The following is a 15,861-nucleotide window of genomic DNA, read 5'->3' on the forward strand; positions in this document are numbered from 1 at the left end:
CGAAAAGAAAACAAAAAAAGGCTAATGTCCTATATAAATAGAATTGCTATAGAGAAAAGCAGGGATGGGGTGGGGAGATGGAATCGCATATGCATAATAGATAATAACAGAAACACTAGTAAAACCCATAATTGCCAGTTTCAGAATACAGGTAGTCCTAACTATCTGACCACAATTGGGACCAGAACTTCAGTCGCTAAGCGATGCGGTCATTAGGTGAAATATCACATGATCGCATCGCTTAGCGATTGCAATCCGGGCAGTCCTGGTTGCCATTGTTAAGTGAATGCCTGGTCATTAGCAAGGCAACTTCCTGCCAGCTTCCCACAATCAAGTCAGTGGGAAAATTGGAAGCCCCGGGTGCTGCCAGGTGGGGGAGGGAGCAAGGGGGTGCAGGAGGGTGTGTGGGTCTGACCCTCCCACACACCCCCATGCACCCCTTTGCTCCCTCCCCTCCCACTTCCTCCCCCATCTTCCGTGGCTGAAAATCCTGCTTGGATTTTTGGCACAAAGCTTTTTCAGGCAGCCCCCAAAGCTTTGTGCAAAGCTGTTATAAGCACAAAGGTTTTCAGGGCTGCCTAACAGCGCCCCATGCCAAAATCAGGCAGCCCTCAGAGATGGGGGCGGGGGGCTGCATATCTGAGGGCTGCCTGATTTTCAGCAGCCCTGAGAATCAGGCAGCCCTCAGAGATGCAGGACTCCCTTTCAGCAGGTGGCAGCAGCTTGCGACCTTCCCTCCTGGCTACCTTCCCAGCAGGTGGCAGGGAAGATTGCAAATGGTGATCATATGATCGCGGGGCACTTGGCAACTGGTCATAAGGGCGAACCAATTGCCAAGGGCCCAGATCACTGTAACTTCTGGGCAGGTCATAAGTCCATTCATTCAGCGCTGTCGTAACTTTGAAAGGTCGCTGAACAAATGGTCAGATAGCAAGTACTATCTGTATACATTTTGAATTGAATTGAATGTTGATTATAATACAACATATGTTATGAAACAATAGTAATTTCATTAAAAGTTTTTATAAACCTCAAACAAGATTCTCTCTATATGCATGAAGGAGATCTGTCCTAAAAGTGAACCATTGCTCATAGGGAACAAAGCAAACAATCCATGAGGATTTAAGTCTTTTTTTTTTAATCATTCCAGATGGTTAAGTTTGGCTGTTTTTAATGCAAATTACAGCATATGGAAGCATAAGTTTTATTCAAATACCTACCCATAGGCTAAATAACTAAAAAAAAAAGGATAAAATAGGGATAGGGAAATGGAATCTAGAATAAGATAGGAGTCACACTTAGACAGCTACACATATACAGGAAGTCTAGAGACATCAGAAAATACAGATTTGGAAAAGAAAAGCTCTTTTCTAAATCACACTCATTGCTGCTCTCTACTCAACCCTTCCTGACCTCCTCCTCCCAATCAAAGAATGGAGCAGGGCTAGTCAGCCCATCTGGATGAAGGAAGAGAACAGTCACTCCAAGCTTCACAAGAATGCAGGCCTCATCAGGAACTGAAGGATCCTAGTGTTGGTCTTGTCATAGCGAATGTTCTAGTTCCTCTCACTGCTGCTATATCCTTATGGGATTGGCTACTATGTATTTGACTTAGTTAAGAATGAGATGTCATATAATAATTTCGTATCTTTCCTCTCTGCTATAGTTGCCAATTGTATTTGCAGAAAAGTACATGCAAACTATGCATTATTATACTTGTATTATATCTGCCTTTCTATTGGCACTGTTTATTTGTGAAAAAAAAATAAAGGCTAACTCATGCTTGAGAGAGGAGTTTGTTTTATAAAGGGCAAACATTAGATATCCGTCATGTCAAATGGCAAAATATTTCTGTTGCATGTAACAGGGAGACTCTGGACCAGTTGGCAACACTGGAGTACCAGGTGAACAAGGTCTAAGAGTAAGTACTGAATATGGTAGCATATTTTGGAACTAGGGGCAGAATTATTTTGGAAACAAAAGTGCTATGTAAATTAGGAAAGCAGACAAGGGATAAAAAAGCATCTTTGATTGCTCAATACCTGGAAAACTGTCAGCATCACGGTAAATTAAAGAAATCATTAAATGTGTTTTATTATGTATGAACACATCATTAAATGTGTTTTATTATCTATAGCCTAAAGGTTCTTATACTTCTATTAATACAATAGAATCAAAGAGTTGGACGGGATGTCATGCCCTCCCCTCAGCTGTCCTTGAAGGCCAATACAGGAAGATCCTTTACCCAGAGAAACAATGCCCCTGTGACTTTCTGTTTTATTCTTAATATCTTCTAGCTTTTCATAATTTTTCCTTTAGATCCCTTTTAGATAAATACTTTCTATTTTATATCTTTTAGTTTTTTATTATTATTTTTCTGATATAATTTCTATGTTTTTTAAATTGACTGTATCCCACCCTTCTTATGCTGGTCTTTGACCGTAATAAAGATTTGATTTGATTTGATTTGATTTGATTTGATTTGATTTGAAGAGTTGGATGGGATCATTCAGGTTAAGTTAAAGTACTCCAGACAGATGGCTGTCTAGCCTCGATTTAAACTCTTCCAGTGAAAGGGAGGCAGTCACCTCTCTGGTTAATTGGTTCTGCTATTGAATTGCTTTTGCTGCTAGAAAGGTTTTTTTTTTTTCTTATAACATTCAATCAGAATCTGCCTCCTTGTAACTTCTGTCTATTATTCTGTGTCCTTCACTCTGAAACGTTGGAGAATAGGTCTTCTATAGATATAAGATGACAAGAGATCAAGATAATCTGGATTACAATAGCTGCAGCATATTTTTTCTGAATTAAATTTTTCACATTAAACATGGTAGTCAGCCTCTTTTAGTAGTCTGTAACTTTGTTCTACATATATATTCAGAATGACTGAGTAATCAGTAGTACTCAAAGAATTAGTAACAAATCAAAATCAGAACACTAACTCAAGCAGTAACCGAGAGGTAGCCTAGATCACAGGAGGGCACTTGGGGTTGGCAGCTATCATTTTTATATATCCTAACAGTTTTTTCATAGCATGCTTATGTATTCCGATACAAAGTTGGATCACAGTTGTCAATTGTAAAATTATGTTTGCTCATGTGGATGTAATATTAGGAAGAGTACTTTGTTTTGAAATATGCTACCTGTCCAGAAATTGAAAAGGTAAGCAGAAGTGGAACAGATCATCCTCCAAGAGGGAGGTCTAGAGAGCATGGCAGATAACAATCTGATAAATTGGTGATTTGTTAAATGATTATGTAACTATGGCAGCAATTTTGTGAATGGGTTAGCCTCCAATCCCAAAGCCATTTGTAAGATCGTCTAGAACATCTCAAATTTTCAGATGTGTTCATGAACCCAAAGAGGTTGCAAGCTCAGTATTTTTTACTTCAAAATGTTTATTGTATTAAAGTGTTATCTTTTTCAGAAGGACACAACAATTACATTTTCAGTGAGGACAATAAGTATAATATTCTAATGTGAACTGAGTTTCCAGGTCCCATATGACACTATCCATTGGAAGATACAATAGAAGCCAACTAAGAAAGATATTGTGTGTGTATATACTATATGTTCATATCTGTAGTCTTAGGTTCCATAAAAATATTACCACATTCCTTTAAAAAATATAAAATAGAAATATAAAAGCCTGTGGTTTATTGTCATGAAAATTAATCCATTCCAGAATGCTAAACTGTTTTAGAAAGGTGAAAGGAATATTCTGCTTGCCAATGAAGATACTCTCTTTCAAGTCAAATGATTTAGAAGTATGAGGTAGTGCTACAGAAATGTACCATTTCTTTAAGTTTGTTAAGCCCTTCTTTAAAAGTTGATCTTCCAATTTATCTTCCTGTTCCTCCCTGTATACACATGCACTCCAATATCAAGAAGCTTAAATCTACATCACACTATCATGCAGGGCTCATTCTGCTGGGTGTTTGTTCAGTGCAGCTTGTTCTATATCAGTTTCAGGCAACTTCTTGCTTGTGACAGCTGCTACGTCGTTCAACATATTAGGACAGATCCACATTTAGACTGAGACTAAAATTAGTCATGAATCATTTCAAATACATTGGTTTCAGTATCTCAGCATATCTGGAAGGGCCAGAGGGACCAAGATTAAAGAAAAAGATGCTGAGACAAATCTGTTACAATAACAATATCTGCTCATAGTCAGCAGATCCTTGTGCTCTGCTCAATATGCGTTTTCCAGTATCAGTAATAAAGCTGGCTTGTCAAAGAGCTGTGTCCTTGACTCTTACTCTGAACTATTTGCTGTTCTGCTGAGATAATGTACTCTTGCTTGGGTTTTGGGTACACAAGATTTTTGGTAGTAATAGCATTTTGATGTGTTTCTTCTGAAACATAGGGTATTCCAGGACCACCAGGAGAAGATGGTGTTCAAGGAAAAGATGGATCAAAGGTATTTTTTAAAATCAGAGTTTTCAATTAAATGAGATAAATGTCACATTTTATCCTGTGATTCCTAAATTTAAATTATGTTTTAAAAGCAGTGCACAACGGTGCTTTTGCATTGGCATGCATGTTCTGAAGATAAATGATTACATAAGAGAAGTTGCATTCGTTATAAGAAATCAGAGAAGCAAAAGGCACCAAAAATTAATATCTTAGGACTAATTCTGCTTGAGAACCCTCTTGCTAGACTGCCTCATTATACTGTGGGATATATTTCAAATATACTATGGATTTATTGATATTACAGCTCTCATAGACACTCTCAGCTCCTAGTTGGACGAAACTAAACAATTTCCTTTTCAACCATAGAGAAGTTGTTTGTCACTGTGTTCTTCCAAGATGTTTTTGAACTTCCCAGTCTAGCCTACAGCCCTGGTATTTCCTAGTGATTTTCCATCCAACCAATAACTAGGCCCAAACCTATTCAGTTTCTGAGCCCAGACAAGATTGAACAAGTGCTGGATCCTATCATAAAATAGCTAAAGGATAAAAATGTGTCTTGTTCATGTACCTGGAAGCAAATTAAAGAAAATGTTATGAAAAACTTACATAAAGTAAATTCTGCCTCACTTTGAAACATAGGAATATACTGTCTACAAATCAAATTATTGTTTCAGTGTTGTTAACAATTAACAGCATTTCTCCAGGGTTTCAGACAGCTTTTTGGGCCCTATCAGATACTAAAGAGAGTCATGTTTCTTCTAAATACAACGCCTGCATTCTATCATGAACAATACTGAATGTCTGATCATTTCCATTGAAAATGTTTTCTTATTGTTCAAAGACTATTCCAAGGACTGTTCCATTTTGATTTAATTGCAAGACAAGAACTATTGGTTCAGGCTTTTAATTCCTTCAGTCCAAACTTTATGTTCATAAAACACTTGAATCTATGAGTTGTAGTTAGTAAACCAGAATATGAACAATCTGTGTGCTGATACACAGCATCATCACTCCTGCTTTGTTCCCTCCTCACACGAGGAGGTAAAAACTCCAGGATAGTAAAACTTTGTGTATTCTCCAAAGTTAGGAATATAGTTTTTTGCATTAAAGCAAGCCTAGATCGTGAATCCAGCTTCAAGCCAAACTTTGTTGTTTGGGCACAGTGAACTATAATCCTTGATGTCATATGAAACTCACCCATTCCTGACTTCTTTAGCAGTTTGTGTGAAGTAAGAATGAGCAAGCTTTATGCATGAATGAGCTGTTCATGTTCTCCTCAACTTCTTGTCTTCATTCAGAATGACACCTCCTCCTGGAGCTTATAGGCAGGGTTTAGGGTTAAAAGGCCTCTCTACAGGTGGGAGAAATCCTACATGTGAATACACAGATGACTGTTCAAAAGACTATTTCAACAGGTAAATGGAAATTAACTTAAGGCAGGCTTTGTCTCTTGTATAACTAGGTTGTTACAGTGATAATGGGTTAAAGGGTAACTGTTTCACCCAAATATTTTCCACATTCCACAGTAGTGACCTGTCAAAATAAAATCAGCTGCTAGACATCCAGAACCTCCTCAAATCCAGATTAGATGGTATTTCCAGAATTTAAGATACTCACTTTGTCCCTTAACAACTCTCCAAATCCCAAGAAGCATAAAAAGTCCCTGAGACTCACCTGTTGTGATAATTTCCTCCTCCGTGCTTTTCCATCTATTAAAAAGGAAAAAAAGACAGCCTTTTCTCTCTTATTTTATTTAGTTGGAGGTGATTTTGCTATTACCAAAACCCCACCTAATAATATATTTTTTTAAAATAATGCACTTAACATAAAAGATTAAATTAGAAACTTTTTAAAGTGTCCCTTAGACCATGCAAAGCCCATTGTGCTCCTCTAGTCAGCATAAGTTGTGCATGCCTTTTGTGGCTTATTTTTTAAAGATAAGGAAAGGTAGGTAAGGCAAAGCAGGAGTACTGCTTCCTTCACTTGTACATTCCTTCCATGTTTTATTTTAATTTGGCCTCTAGTTGTCTGCAGACTCAATTACTTGCTTGTATTGCATTTCCTCCCCTAACATTATGAAACCTCTACCACATAAGACATCCATAAGGCACTGTAGCTATTTCTCTCACAGCATTTTAAGTTACCTGAGCTGTTTATGTCAGATGAGCTATTTATTTGCAGTTGAGAAGCAGAATAGAAGGAAAAAGGCTTTTAATATCAAAGGTAGGGCAAAATTGAAGTACTTTCTGCAGATATATTATGTACATGCAAATGATGTTCTTGGTGTCATGTATAAAAGTATGTGTTAGTCCTTATCCCTATTCTAGACTTACCTGAAGAAAACATTTTACAAAGTTTTTGTTTGCATAATAGTTCAGTAATTTAATGCCATCCTCTCTGATGCTTTTTATGTATATCTGTGCTTTAGGGCAGTTTAGGAGATCCTGGCCTTCCTGGAGAAGATGGTGAAAAAGGAAAAACTGGAATTCCAGGACTTACTGGTCCTTCAGGTGAACCTGGAACCAGGGGCATTCCAGTAAGTAATCTTGTAATTTTTATAGATTTAACAAAAATATAAACCCAGTTGTTCTGAAGTGTTTTAGCTCTTAATATTTTACTCAGCTGTGTTCCAAATGTGAAGTCAATTATGCTATCTAACTGATGCCCACAATACTGATAGAAAGATATCATACAATATATTCACTATTGCAGTTGCAATATTATCTGGAAGAATGAGTTTGCAGAAATAAATATTACGATCTGAATACTAGAAAATATATTTTTCACAGCAAAAGATAATGGCAAAAGATATTTGAACCTTTTAACAAGTATGTAAGGCCACCCTGTTAATATAGAGAAAATTTTCCTCAAAAGCTTTGAAAGGTGTGGCTAATATTATGAAACAAAGTACTGATTCCAGTTGAACTCTATCTTTGAATGGAATTCTCTCTTCAAGTAGCAATGATTTTTTTTTTCTGGCAATCAGTAGTAAGAACCCAGAATGGATTATTTTAGACAATTGTTTAGGTGATAGAATGACTTCAAATATAAAACAGGAGCATTCATTTTGTTGTTCCAGTTTTCTTGGTTTTGCATTTCTGCTTGAGATACTATGGAACCATCATACTCACTGTATGCACAGAATGAGATGAAGGCACACACATCAAGTGTTAGGCTTCAAAACTTCAAGCAGGGTTTAAAAAAGGGTTTCAAAAAAATCTTCGAGTAATTGTTTCGTCATATCTGCTCCAGACAATTTTTGGGCCTCCATAATTTAGAAAGCAGTTGTCTTTATGTAAAAGACATTGGTGCTTATATCATAACTGTAGTATGTTACACAGCATGATGCATAAGTACACCTTATTGTTTTCTCTTATAAAGAACAAAAGTCAGACTGACTACAAATAATGATTCTATCCACAAGCTGTATCAACTATTGGCCATTTCTAAATTTTGCAAGATATTATTGATTGGCTCATTGGCTTAAAACATTTATATCCCACCCTTCAGGTTGAAAGTCTCTCAGAGTAACTAGAAACTAGACAAAGGATGGGTGGAAAATGGAAAACATAGTAAGAGAGGCACCAATTCTTTTTTAAAAAATACTTCTTTTAAAATTAAATGTCAGTAGAAATTATATGAGAAAAGATACACACACACACACATATTATAATAATCAGTTCTCATAATTATGTGCAAGCCCCCCTCAACCATCTAAGATGATCAGTTTTCAAAATAAAACTTTCCATAATAAAGAATGTGATTTGTTTAGGGAGTTGTTTTTATCTACCCACAAAAATTGTCTCTCTTGATTTGTCCTTTGGTCAATTACAATCTATGTGTTATATTCTCAGAACTCGTTCATACTATTCCATTATTCCCCAAACGGTGATCTGTTATAAAAATATTGTGTTATACAAATTGAACCTTGGAACCAGGTTCAAGTCCATCCTCAGCCATGGAAGTCACAGTGTCTTTGGGCCAGTCACTATTTCTTGAACTAACCTACTCCATAAGATTGTTGTTATTGGAAAGAATTGGAGGTAAAAATGCTATATATACTGCCTTGAGTTTCTGGAGGAAAGCCAGGATATAACTCTAACAAATAAATAAAATTAGGGCCAAATTAAATGAAACATCTGTCAAACAATTAGAAATTGCATTAATGGCATATAAAAAAAGTTGGAATTGTTGCATGAGGAAACAGTCTGGATGGGGACTCAAATGATGGGCATCCTGTGCTGGAGTTTTGAGCAGACAACATATGCCCACTCTTTGCATTTGGAAACAAAACAATTGAATGGGACTGCTGTGGGGCCAAAGAGTTACCCCCCTCCCACACCCTTAACAAGCCAAGGTTGTGATCCAGAAAACAACCCTGTTTTTCCCATCTGATTTTTAACAACTGTGCATCTGATTTGTAGCTGCTGAAGGATAACAGCTCATCTTATTTGTCAGTAAATTTGGCTGATATCTCATGACACAGTTTAATAAAAACCAGAAACATTCTACTGTGCTTGCTTTGAATAAACTATTGCTGAGAAAAACCAAAAAGGGGGGGGGACCCTATCCAGCTGCACACATTTATTTATTTATTGTAGTGAAGACGCTCAATAGCAGTGTTTTATTGCAAATCAACTAGTAAGTTTAATCCAGATATTAATTGTTTAGGAAAATGTGTCTGCTGGAAACATTTTTTTAAAATATTGGCTGCAGTATTTGTTTTTGTAACATGAAAATCTTCAGCTTCTGTCTGCACAAAATTAGTGTTATCTATAGCCATGAAAATTTGGTGGCATGGGTGGGAAATGGAACAGAGTTTGAATTGTATGTCATACACCAAAATATCAATATAATTTTTAAAATCCCAAAAATGAAATCTGAGATTTTCAGGGGCTTTTTAGTGTATGGATCCTGCCCTATGGTTGGGAAAAGGCAGACAATTATGAATACATATATGGCCAGGAAGCATGGATTCAGTTTTCGGCTGTAAATGCTCGGCACTGAGGAAGACCAGTTTTACTGGATTCTGTGGAAATGCAGAACCATCTGCTGCTTCAAAGACTACTTTGTATTGTTTCAGTGGGAAAGATAAGCAAATCAGTGTCTATGAATATATGTAAGCATGTGTTTATTTTTTTAAAAAATGCTCTTCGTTCCCAATTATGGCTCTGTACAACTACAGATATTCAGACAGAATAAAAATAACTAACACCCCAGCTGGAAAAGGCATCTAAAAAGTCTGGATTAAAAAGAAATGTTTTTAGCCCTCTCCAAAACATCTTCAGCACCAAATTGTTCCATAGGTTAGATCCCACCACATAAAAGGTGGAATTAAGGTGACCTGGAATTATTGGTACTGCAAATAATCTGGGCCAAAGTTGTGTAAGACTTTATAACCCTTAGCACCTTGGACTAAGCCTAGAAAACTGTTTCAGTACAGAGATGATGTTACATTTTCTGAAGCATCATTCACCACCCATTCTACTGCATACTGGGCTAGTTTTAGTTTCCAGACTGTCTTCAAGAGCACCCCACCAGAAGGGCATCGGTCACCAACACTAGATCTCTTTCTTCTGCTAATGGGCACATTTGGTTTGTCAGTGAAAGATGATAAGCTTCTCTCACCACCAATGTCTGGGAGGACCCCCAAGGTATGAACCTGATCCATAAGAACAAGGGTTACCCCATCCAGATGAGACATATCTCCCAAATCCTGCAAACTACCCGCCTGAATAAATAATGACTCCATATGGTTCAGATTCATGTTGTTTTCCCTCACCTAGTCCTTTACAGCCCAGAGACATAGAGAAGGTGGTAGGTGCACAGCTTCTGGCAGCCCCGAAGGAAGCCAATTATCTGGACCCTTTCCAGTCAGTATTCAAGCCAGGTTGTAGTACTGACACTGCATTGGTTGCACTTGTGGATGACCTCTGAAGGACTCAAGAAAGGATGGTGCATCCATCCTTGCCTTCCTAAGATCTCTCAACAGCTTTTGATACCATTGACCATGATAACCTTCTGGACTGGCTTTGGATGCTGGGAGTGGGCAGCACTGTTCTGCAGTGGTTCTTTGTCTTTTCTCTGAGGCTGGTTCCAGTTGGTGTGGGTGGGGGGAAGAGTGTAGTCCTAGGCCCCTCTTATGTGAGGTGTTTCAAGGCTCAACTCTCTTCCCACTCCTGTTTAATATCTACATGAAACTTCTGGGTAAGGTCATCCATCAGCACGGGGTGAAATACCATCAATACGCTGATGATATTCAAGTTTATATTTCCACCTCAGCTGCACAAGTGACACTGTCAAAGTTCTTACCCAGTATCTGAAAGCTGTGAGGGTCTAGATAGAGGAGAAAAAGTTGCAGGTCAACCCTGGCAAGATGAAGTGGCTTTGGGTTTTTGGGCTCCCTGGGATCATAACTCTTCATCTTTACAGGGTAAATCTATAAATGTGATTTCAAATTTATCTTTCTTTATTTTAACTTTATATAATTATATTATATTAACTATATGATTAACTTTATATTATATTAACTGTAGGGTCCTGAGGGAACTCCAGGAAGTCCAGGGCAAAGGGGTCGTCCAGGAAAAAAGGTAAGCTGTCTTCCTGTTTCATCTTGAATTTGTACAGAAAACAAATTATGTTTCATTAGGGATTCATTAGTAATACTCATTAATAAATATTGCTACTTTTAAAATTAGAATGTTAACATAATTGCTGTTATTACATATGATTTGCAATTGGTATAATGTTTTTATCCATTTTATTCCTTTACCATCCTCCCAAATAGGGGGAAAAGGGACAACATGGTCTCCCAGGAGAAATTGGAGCTATGGGTGAACCTGGCAAAACTGGGGAAATTGGTCCAAAGGCTTCAAGAGGAACTAGAGGACCAATGGTTGGTATAGAATTAATTTATGCTTTAAAATCCTCTGTAATTTTATATGAACTTTGATGCAGGTGAAAAGCACAGTCTGTATATTTAAAGCTGATTGGTTCCTCCGGATTTGTGAATTGTCTAAAATTCACAACCCCTATAGTAAACCATCACACAGGGTTTAACATAAATGTTAACCTTGTCAGTCACCTTTTATAATATGGAGACAAAATGGATGAGAATACTGAGTAACTTATTTCTAGATACCAGTTTTTATATTATTGTATGTAAGCCACTTTCAAAATTTGTACTGTTATCTGTACCATTTGCATGCTATACAGTCATACTTGCCCCTCTTCTCTTAAAAAAGCAACAGCTGAGTGGCAGTACATAGTTTCCATGCAAACAAACCCAGTTTACTAATTAGTTCAGTGGCTTTTTACCACCAGCCAAAATAGAAAATATATATTTATACGTATGTGATAGGGTCATTCATTTATTTATCCATTCCATCTATACTGTATCTGATTTTCCTCTAAGGAGCTGAAGTTGGTCTACATTTTTTCTTTCCCTTCTATTACAACTACTCAAACAGGTAAGACGGAGACAGAGAAAGGCTGATCATGAGTAGAAAGTGGCACCTTGCTCTCCTCAGTCCACTAACTTGCACTGGCTCTCTGCTCATTTGTGCATGTGACCTTTTGTCACATCACATGATCAGCAGGTTACAGGCCTTCATCCACTCTTTTTTAAGTCCATGTGGCTCACTGTAGAAAAAAAATTATCTGAATTGTTTTTCACAGGTACATTGTGAAATGAAATAATTCAAGGCAGAAGTATAACTTACTGCACTAATTTATTTTACGTGCATCAGTTATACTTATATATCAGCATTGTTTATAACTGAAATATCATGAAACTGAATCTTTGTGTTCTGTGGCACAATTTTCTGGTTGATTTTTAAATTGGACATGGAAATCTACATGTCAACATTATTTTATGTACTTTTTAAGAGATAAGTCTATCAGATTTATGAAGTCCACTTTTAGAAGCCCATCAATATTTAATATATTACAAGACTGTTTAGTTTACTAAGTATTACGTTTTAAAAGTCTTCTTAAGGTTTTAACCAGGATTAAGGATATTTTAACTATATTAATTCCAGTAGGTAATGTGCTTAACTCTCTCCATTTCCATGACTTATGCATATTTCCAGTTAGAAGTATTATGTGAACTGCTAGCTTGGCTAATGAAATTATTAAAACGTGTTAATTGCTACTTATCCTTGTACAGGGACATTTAGGAGCAATGGGATCAGCAGGAAAACCAGGAATTCCAGGTTATGGGGTATGATACATTTCTGAAATATGTTCATGGGCCTATCCAACTATTCTATTAATTTTATGATAATTGTTATCTACTTTATTTATGCCATATTTTCTTCTTGAGATGGCTAGTCCATACTTTTTTAAAGCATCTCTATGGCTTTCAACAATTATAACTATGTTTATTTGAAAACAGCTGTGGAAATCATGGATCATATTATAATTTTTCAGAAATATTTCTCAGAAATGTTTAGTTTTTAAAAATCTCATCAGCATATAACAACTTAATGTCAATAATTTTGTCTCAATTGCTCACTTTTCATTAGTCTTGGAAAAAAATCTGTCCAACTAGATTTGTCTAAATCGTGACATTTTTCTGTTGCTCTATGTAGAAGTTTATTTTTGTTACTTTTTTTTAAACTGCAAATATTGCATGACATGTATTTTTCTTAGGGTCACCAAGGTCAGCCAGGAGTACCTGGCCCTCCAGGACCCAAAGGAGAGAAAGTAAGGAGAAGATGAAATGGTTGTATTTATTGACAAATATTCCTGCTGGCAAGAAATCATGAAGATTTACACATTTTATCTGTATATTGCATGGGTCCTAATTTTTTTTCATTTTATAAAAAAATTAAACTCAAGAATTTGATAAATTTAATCATTTCAATTGCATCCACCGTAGCAGAAATCATAGCATTGGAAGTCTAAAGTTGTCACTTTATCTGTCTATGCTGCTACTGTCTAGGTTTACTTAGTGTAGCCTTAGGAGGGTGGCCAACTGCAGGCTGAACAGATTGTTGCTCATTTGACTGCACCTTCTGGCAAAGAAATAAATAGGCTTGGTCACCACTATTCAATTTCTCATGACACCTTTGTTGTTTGATGCTATTAGTAGGAAGCATTACCATCAAACATTATAAATCAGATATCTAGTACCTTATATTAGTTATTAAGAGATTTTTCAAATATCTTTTAGATCATATTGCTCTCACAAGGCAGTATTTAGAAAATTCCATAAGTTATATGATATAAAAACTTCAAACAATAATTGACATTCCTTCCCCTTGAAGTGAAGAACTGCAATCAGTGAAGAACAACAGCAGTAACATATAAATTAAAATAAAAATTGTTTTAAGAATTCTCTGAAAGACAGTTATGATGAGCTGTATATATTTTCTGGAATAAGAATATGTGAGCTATTTTGTAATACCTATCATCCTAACATCTGCTTGAAATGAACCAGGTCATATGGTTTCTAAATTTGATCTTAAAGTTTAAGGAGGTTCATATAGTTCCAAATGGTCCTTCAGATAGCCTGGCCCCAACCATTTGGAGTTTTTAAGCCCCAAATCTTTTAAATTGAACCTCGTGTTTCCATTCCAGATTGTCTTCTGCAAACTTCGATACACTCTGCTTGCTGGCATGATATTTCCAAGTTGCAGATAGAACTCCTACATTTCAAAAAACTACTCCATAAATTTCTATGGATCTTTGATAAAAATTCCATGTTAAAAAAGCTTCAAAGAATGCAGCTTTTTGAAGGGGTACACATATGGATTTACCTTTCCACATTGACATTAATGATAAAGCAGCTTTACTTGGAGAGTATATGCAATTCTGAATCAGAAGCCTGACTTTTCTGCTTACAAAGATTTAGTATTGCAGACTCAAGAATAGCATTTGGCTAAGGCAACTGTTGCTGAAAATACTTTTACCTATTTTTAAGATGGTAATGACTTTACAAAATACATTTAATCAATGTTAATAAAAACTAGCCTATAACTTTTTTTTATTAATAATGCGTATAGATCTTAACATTCCACATCAAAGAATTTTACAAATTAGTAAATGTGTATTCTACTTTGTTAGTGAGAGTTAGTTTTGTCAATCTTAATGGGGTTTCCTTTTAAACAGACACACATATGATTTGAATGTATTACTTCGTAACCAATGCAGTTCTTCAAAATAAAGAATTATAAAACCTTCATTTATTTTGCAGATTGCTGTCACAAACTAAATCTATTACGTAAATTGAACAATATTTTGTATTTGTATGTATGTGACCCACATGCACTAAAGAAGGAATGTATTTGTAACATATGTATTTTACAAATAAAATCAAGCTTCATGTCCAATAAACAACTGGTTTTATCTTCCTTATAGGGTTACCCTGGGGAAGACAGCTCAAGGCTGGGACCACCTGGGCCCATAGGTGAACCAGTAGGTCTTTCTTTAGCCAGAAAATTACAGTCACATTGTATAGATACAATTTATTTTAAAATACGCATGTTCATGCTTGCACATGTACCACACTGTATTCATGCAGCCCATGGTTATTAGGCTATGGTTTAGGGATTAGTAAAAGTGCTAGATATACACTGTGTTGATTTTGAATCTGCACTGAAAATAATAAAGGAAAACACTGAAGAGACAGAAGCTACTTCACTGATATAGGTGTTAGTAAATGCTGTATGGATTTAAGTAATGCATTAAAGGTTTTGCCCACCCATTTGTATGCAGATAATACTACCCTATATATAAAGATGTTGTAAGGGGTACAAACATATTATATGAGATAATGTGAATCACTTTAGTTGATTTAAAGTTCTACGTAAATCCAAAGTATTATTGTGAATGCTCATTTCCTTAAACTTTCCATCAACTGCTGCAAAAATAATCTACTTTTGTTTGAAATGTTTAAGTTTTAACATGAATTATTCAAAACCTAAGTATTTTTAGACAGCAGTTTAGCACTTGTGGTTATATATTCTTTCAGCTATATAGAACTAATAAATTAAATTTCAGTGATGCTTTGCAGTATTTTGGAATTTACTAACATCTTGTTTTTCTTTCCTTTTTCCCCTGAGATATGTTATTTTGTAATAAATTCAGTAACTGTATTTTAAATGAAATTTTAAACAGTCTGGATTCTTTATGGTTATTTCTCTAGGGGCCTATTGGTGAACGTGGAGAGAGAGGAGAACCTGGTGATACAGGTTACAAGGTAAAGTTTATTTTGTTGTTTATATAAATGTTATTTGTAGCTTAAACTTAGAGCAACATCACTTTCTCTTGCACTTATCTGAATGCATCTTAAAAATAAAATCAGGACCGGCATTGATCATTGAAAAAAAAAATTGGAAAGCGTAGCAACTAATTCCTCACAACTAAACAGAATTGAAGTTCAAATTATCAGAATTAACACTTAGAAACTGAATAAAAAGATTTGGGAATTAGGAATTA

At 35.9% G+C, this 15,861-nt stretch overlaps 1 protein-coding gene across 1 annotated transcript in view; it reads left to right on the forward strand.

The window, feature by feature from the left end:
* COL24A1 (collagen type XXIV alpha 1 chain) overlaps positions 1 to 15,861 on the forward strand; it is a 166,237-nt gene that overhangs the window by 113,690 nt on the left and 36,686 nt on the right. The window contains exons 35-43 of the mRNA XM_088153680.1: positions 1,868 to 1,921; positions 4,370 to 4,423; positions 6,848 to 6,955; positions 10,956 to 11,009; positions 11,207 to 11,314; positions 12,587 to 12,640; positions 13,072 to 13,125; positions 14,782 to 14,838; positions 15,569 to 15,622. Coding sequence (XP_088009806.1) covers positions 1,868 to 1,921; positions 4,370 to 4,423; positions 6,848 to 6,955; positions 10,956 to 11,009; positions 11,207 to 11,314; positions 12,587 to 12,640; positions 13,072 to 13,125; positions 14,782 to 14,838; positions 15,569 to 15,622 — 597 coding nt within the window. The remainder of the gene's footprint in view (positions 1 to 1,867; positions 1,922 to 4,369; positions 4,424 to 6,847; positions 6,956 to 10,955; positions 11,010 to 11,206; positions 11,315 to 12,586; positions 12,641 to 13,071; positions 13,126 to 14,781; positions 14,839 to 15,568; positions 15,623 to 15,861) is intronic.

Source organism: Python bivittatus, unplaced genomic scaffold (genome assembly GCF_059951505.1).
Source record: "Python bivittatus isolate LINGU-HERP-01145 unplaced genomic scaffold, Pbiv_v1 ctg000700_np1212, whole genome shotgun sequence".
NCBI classification, from domain to species: Eukaryota; Metazoa; Chordata; class Lepidosauria; order Squamata; family Pythonidae; genus Python; species Python bivittatus.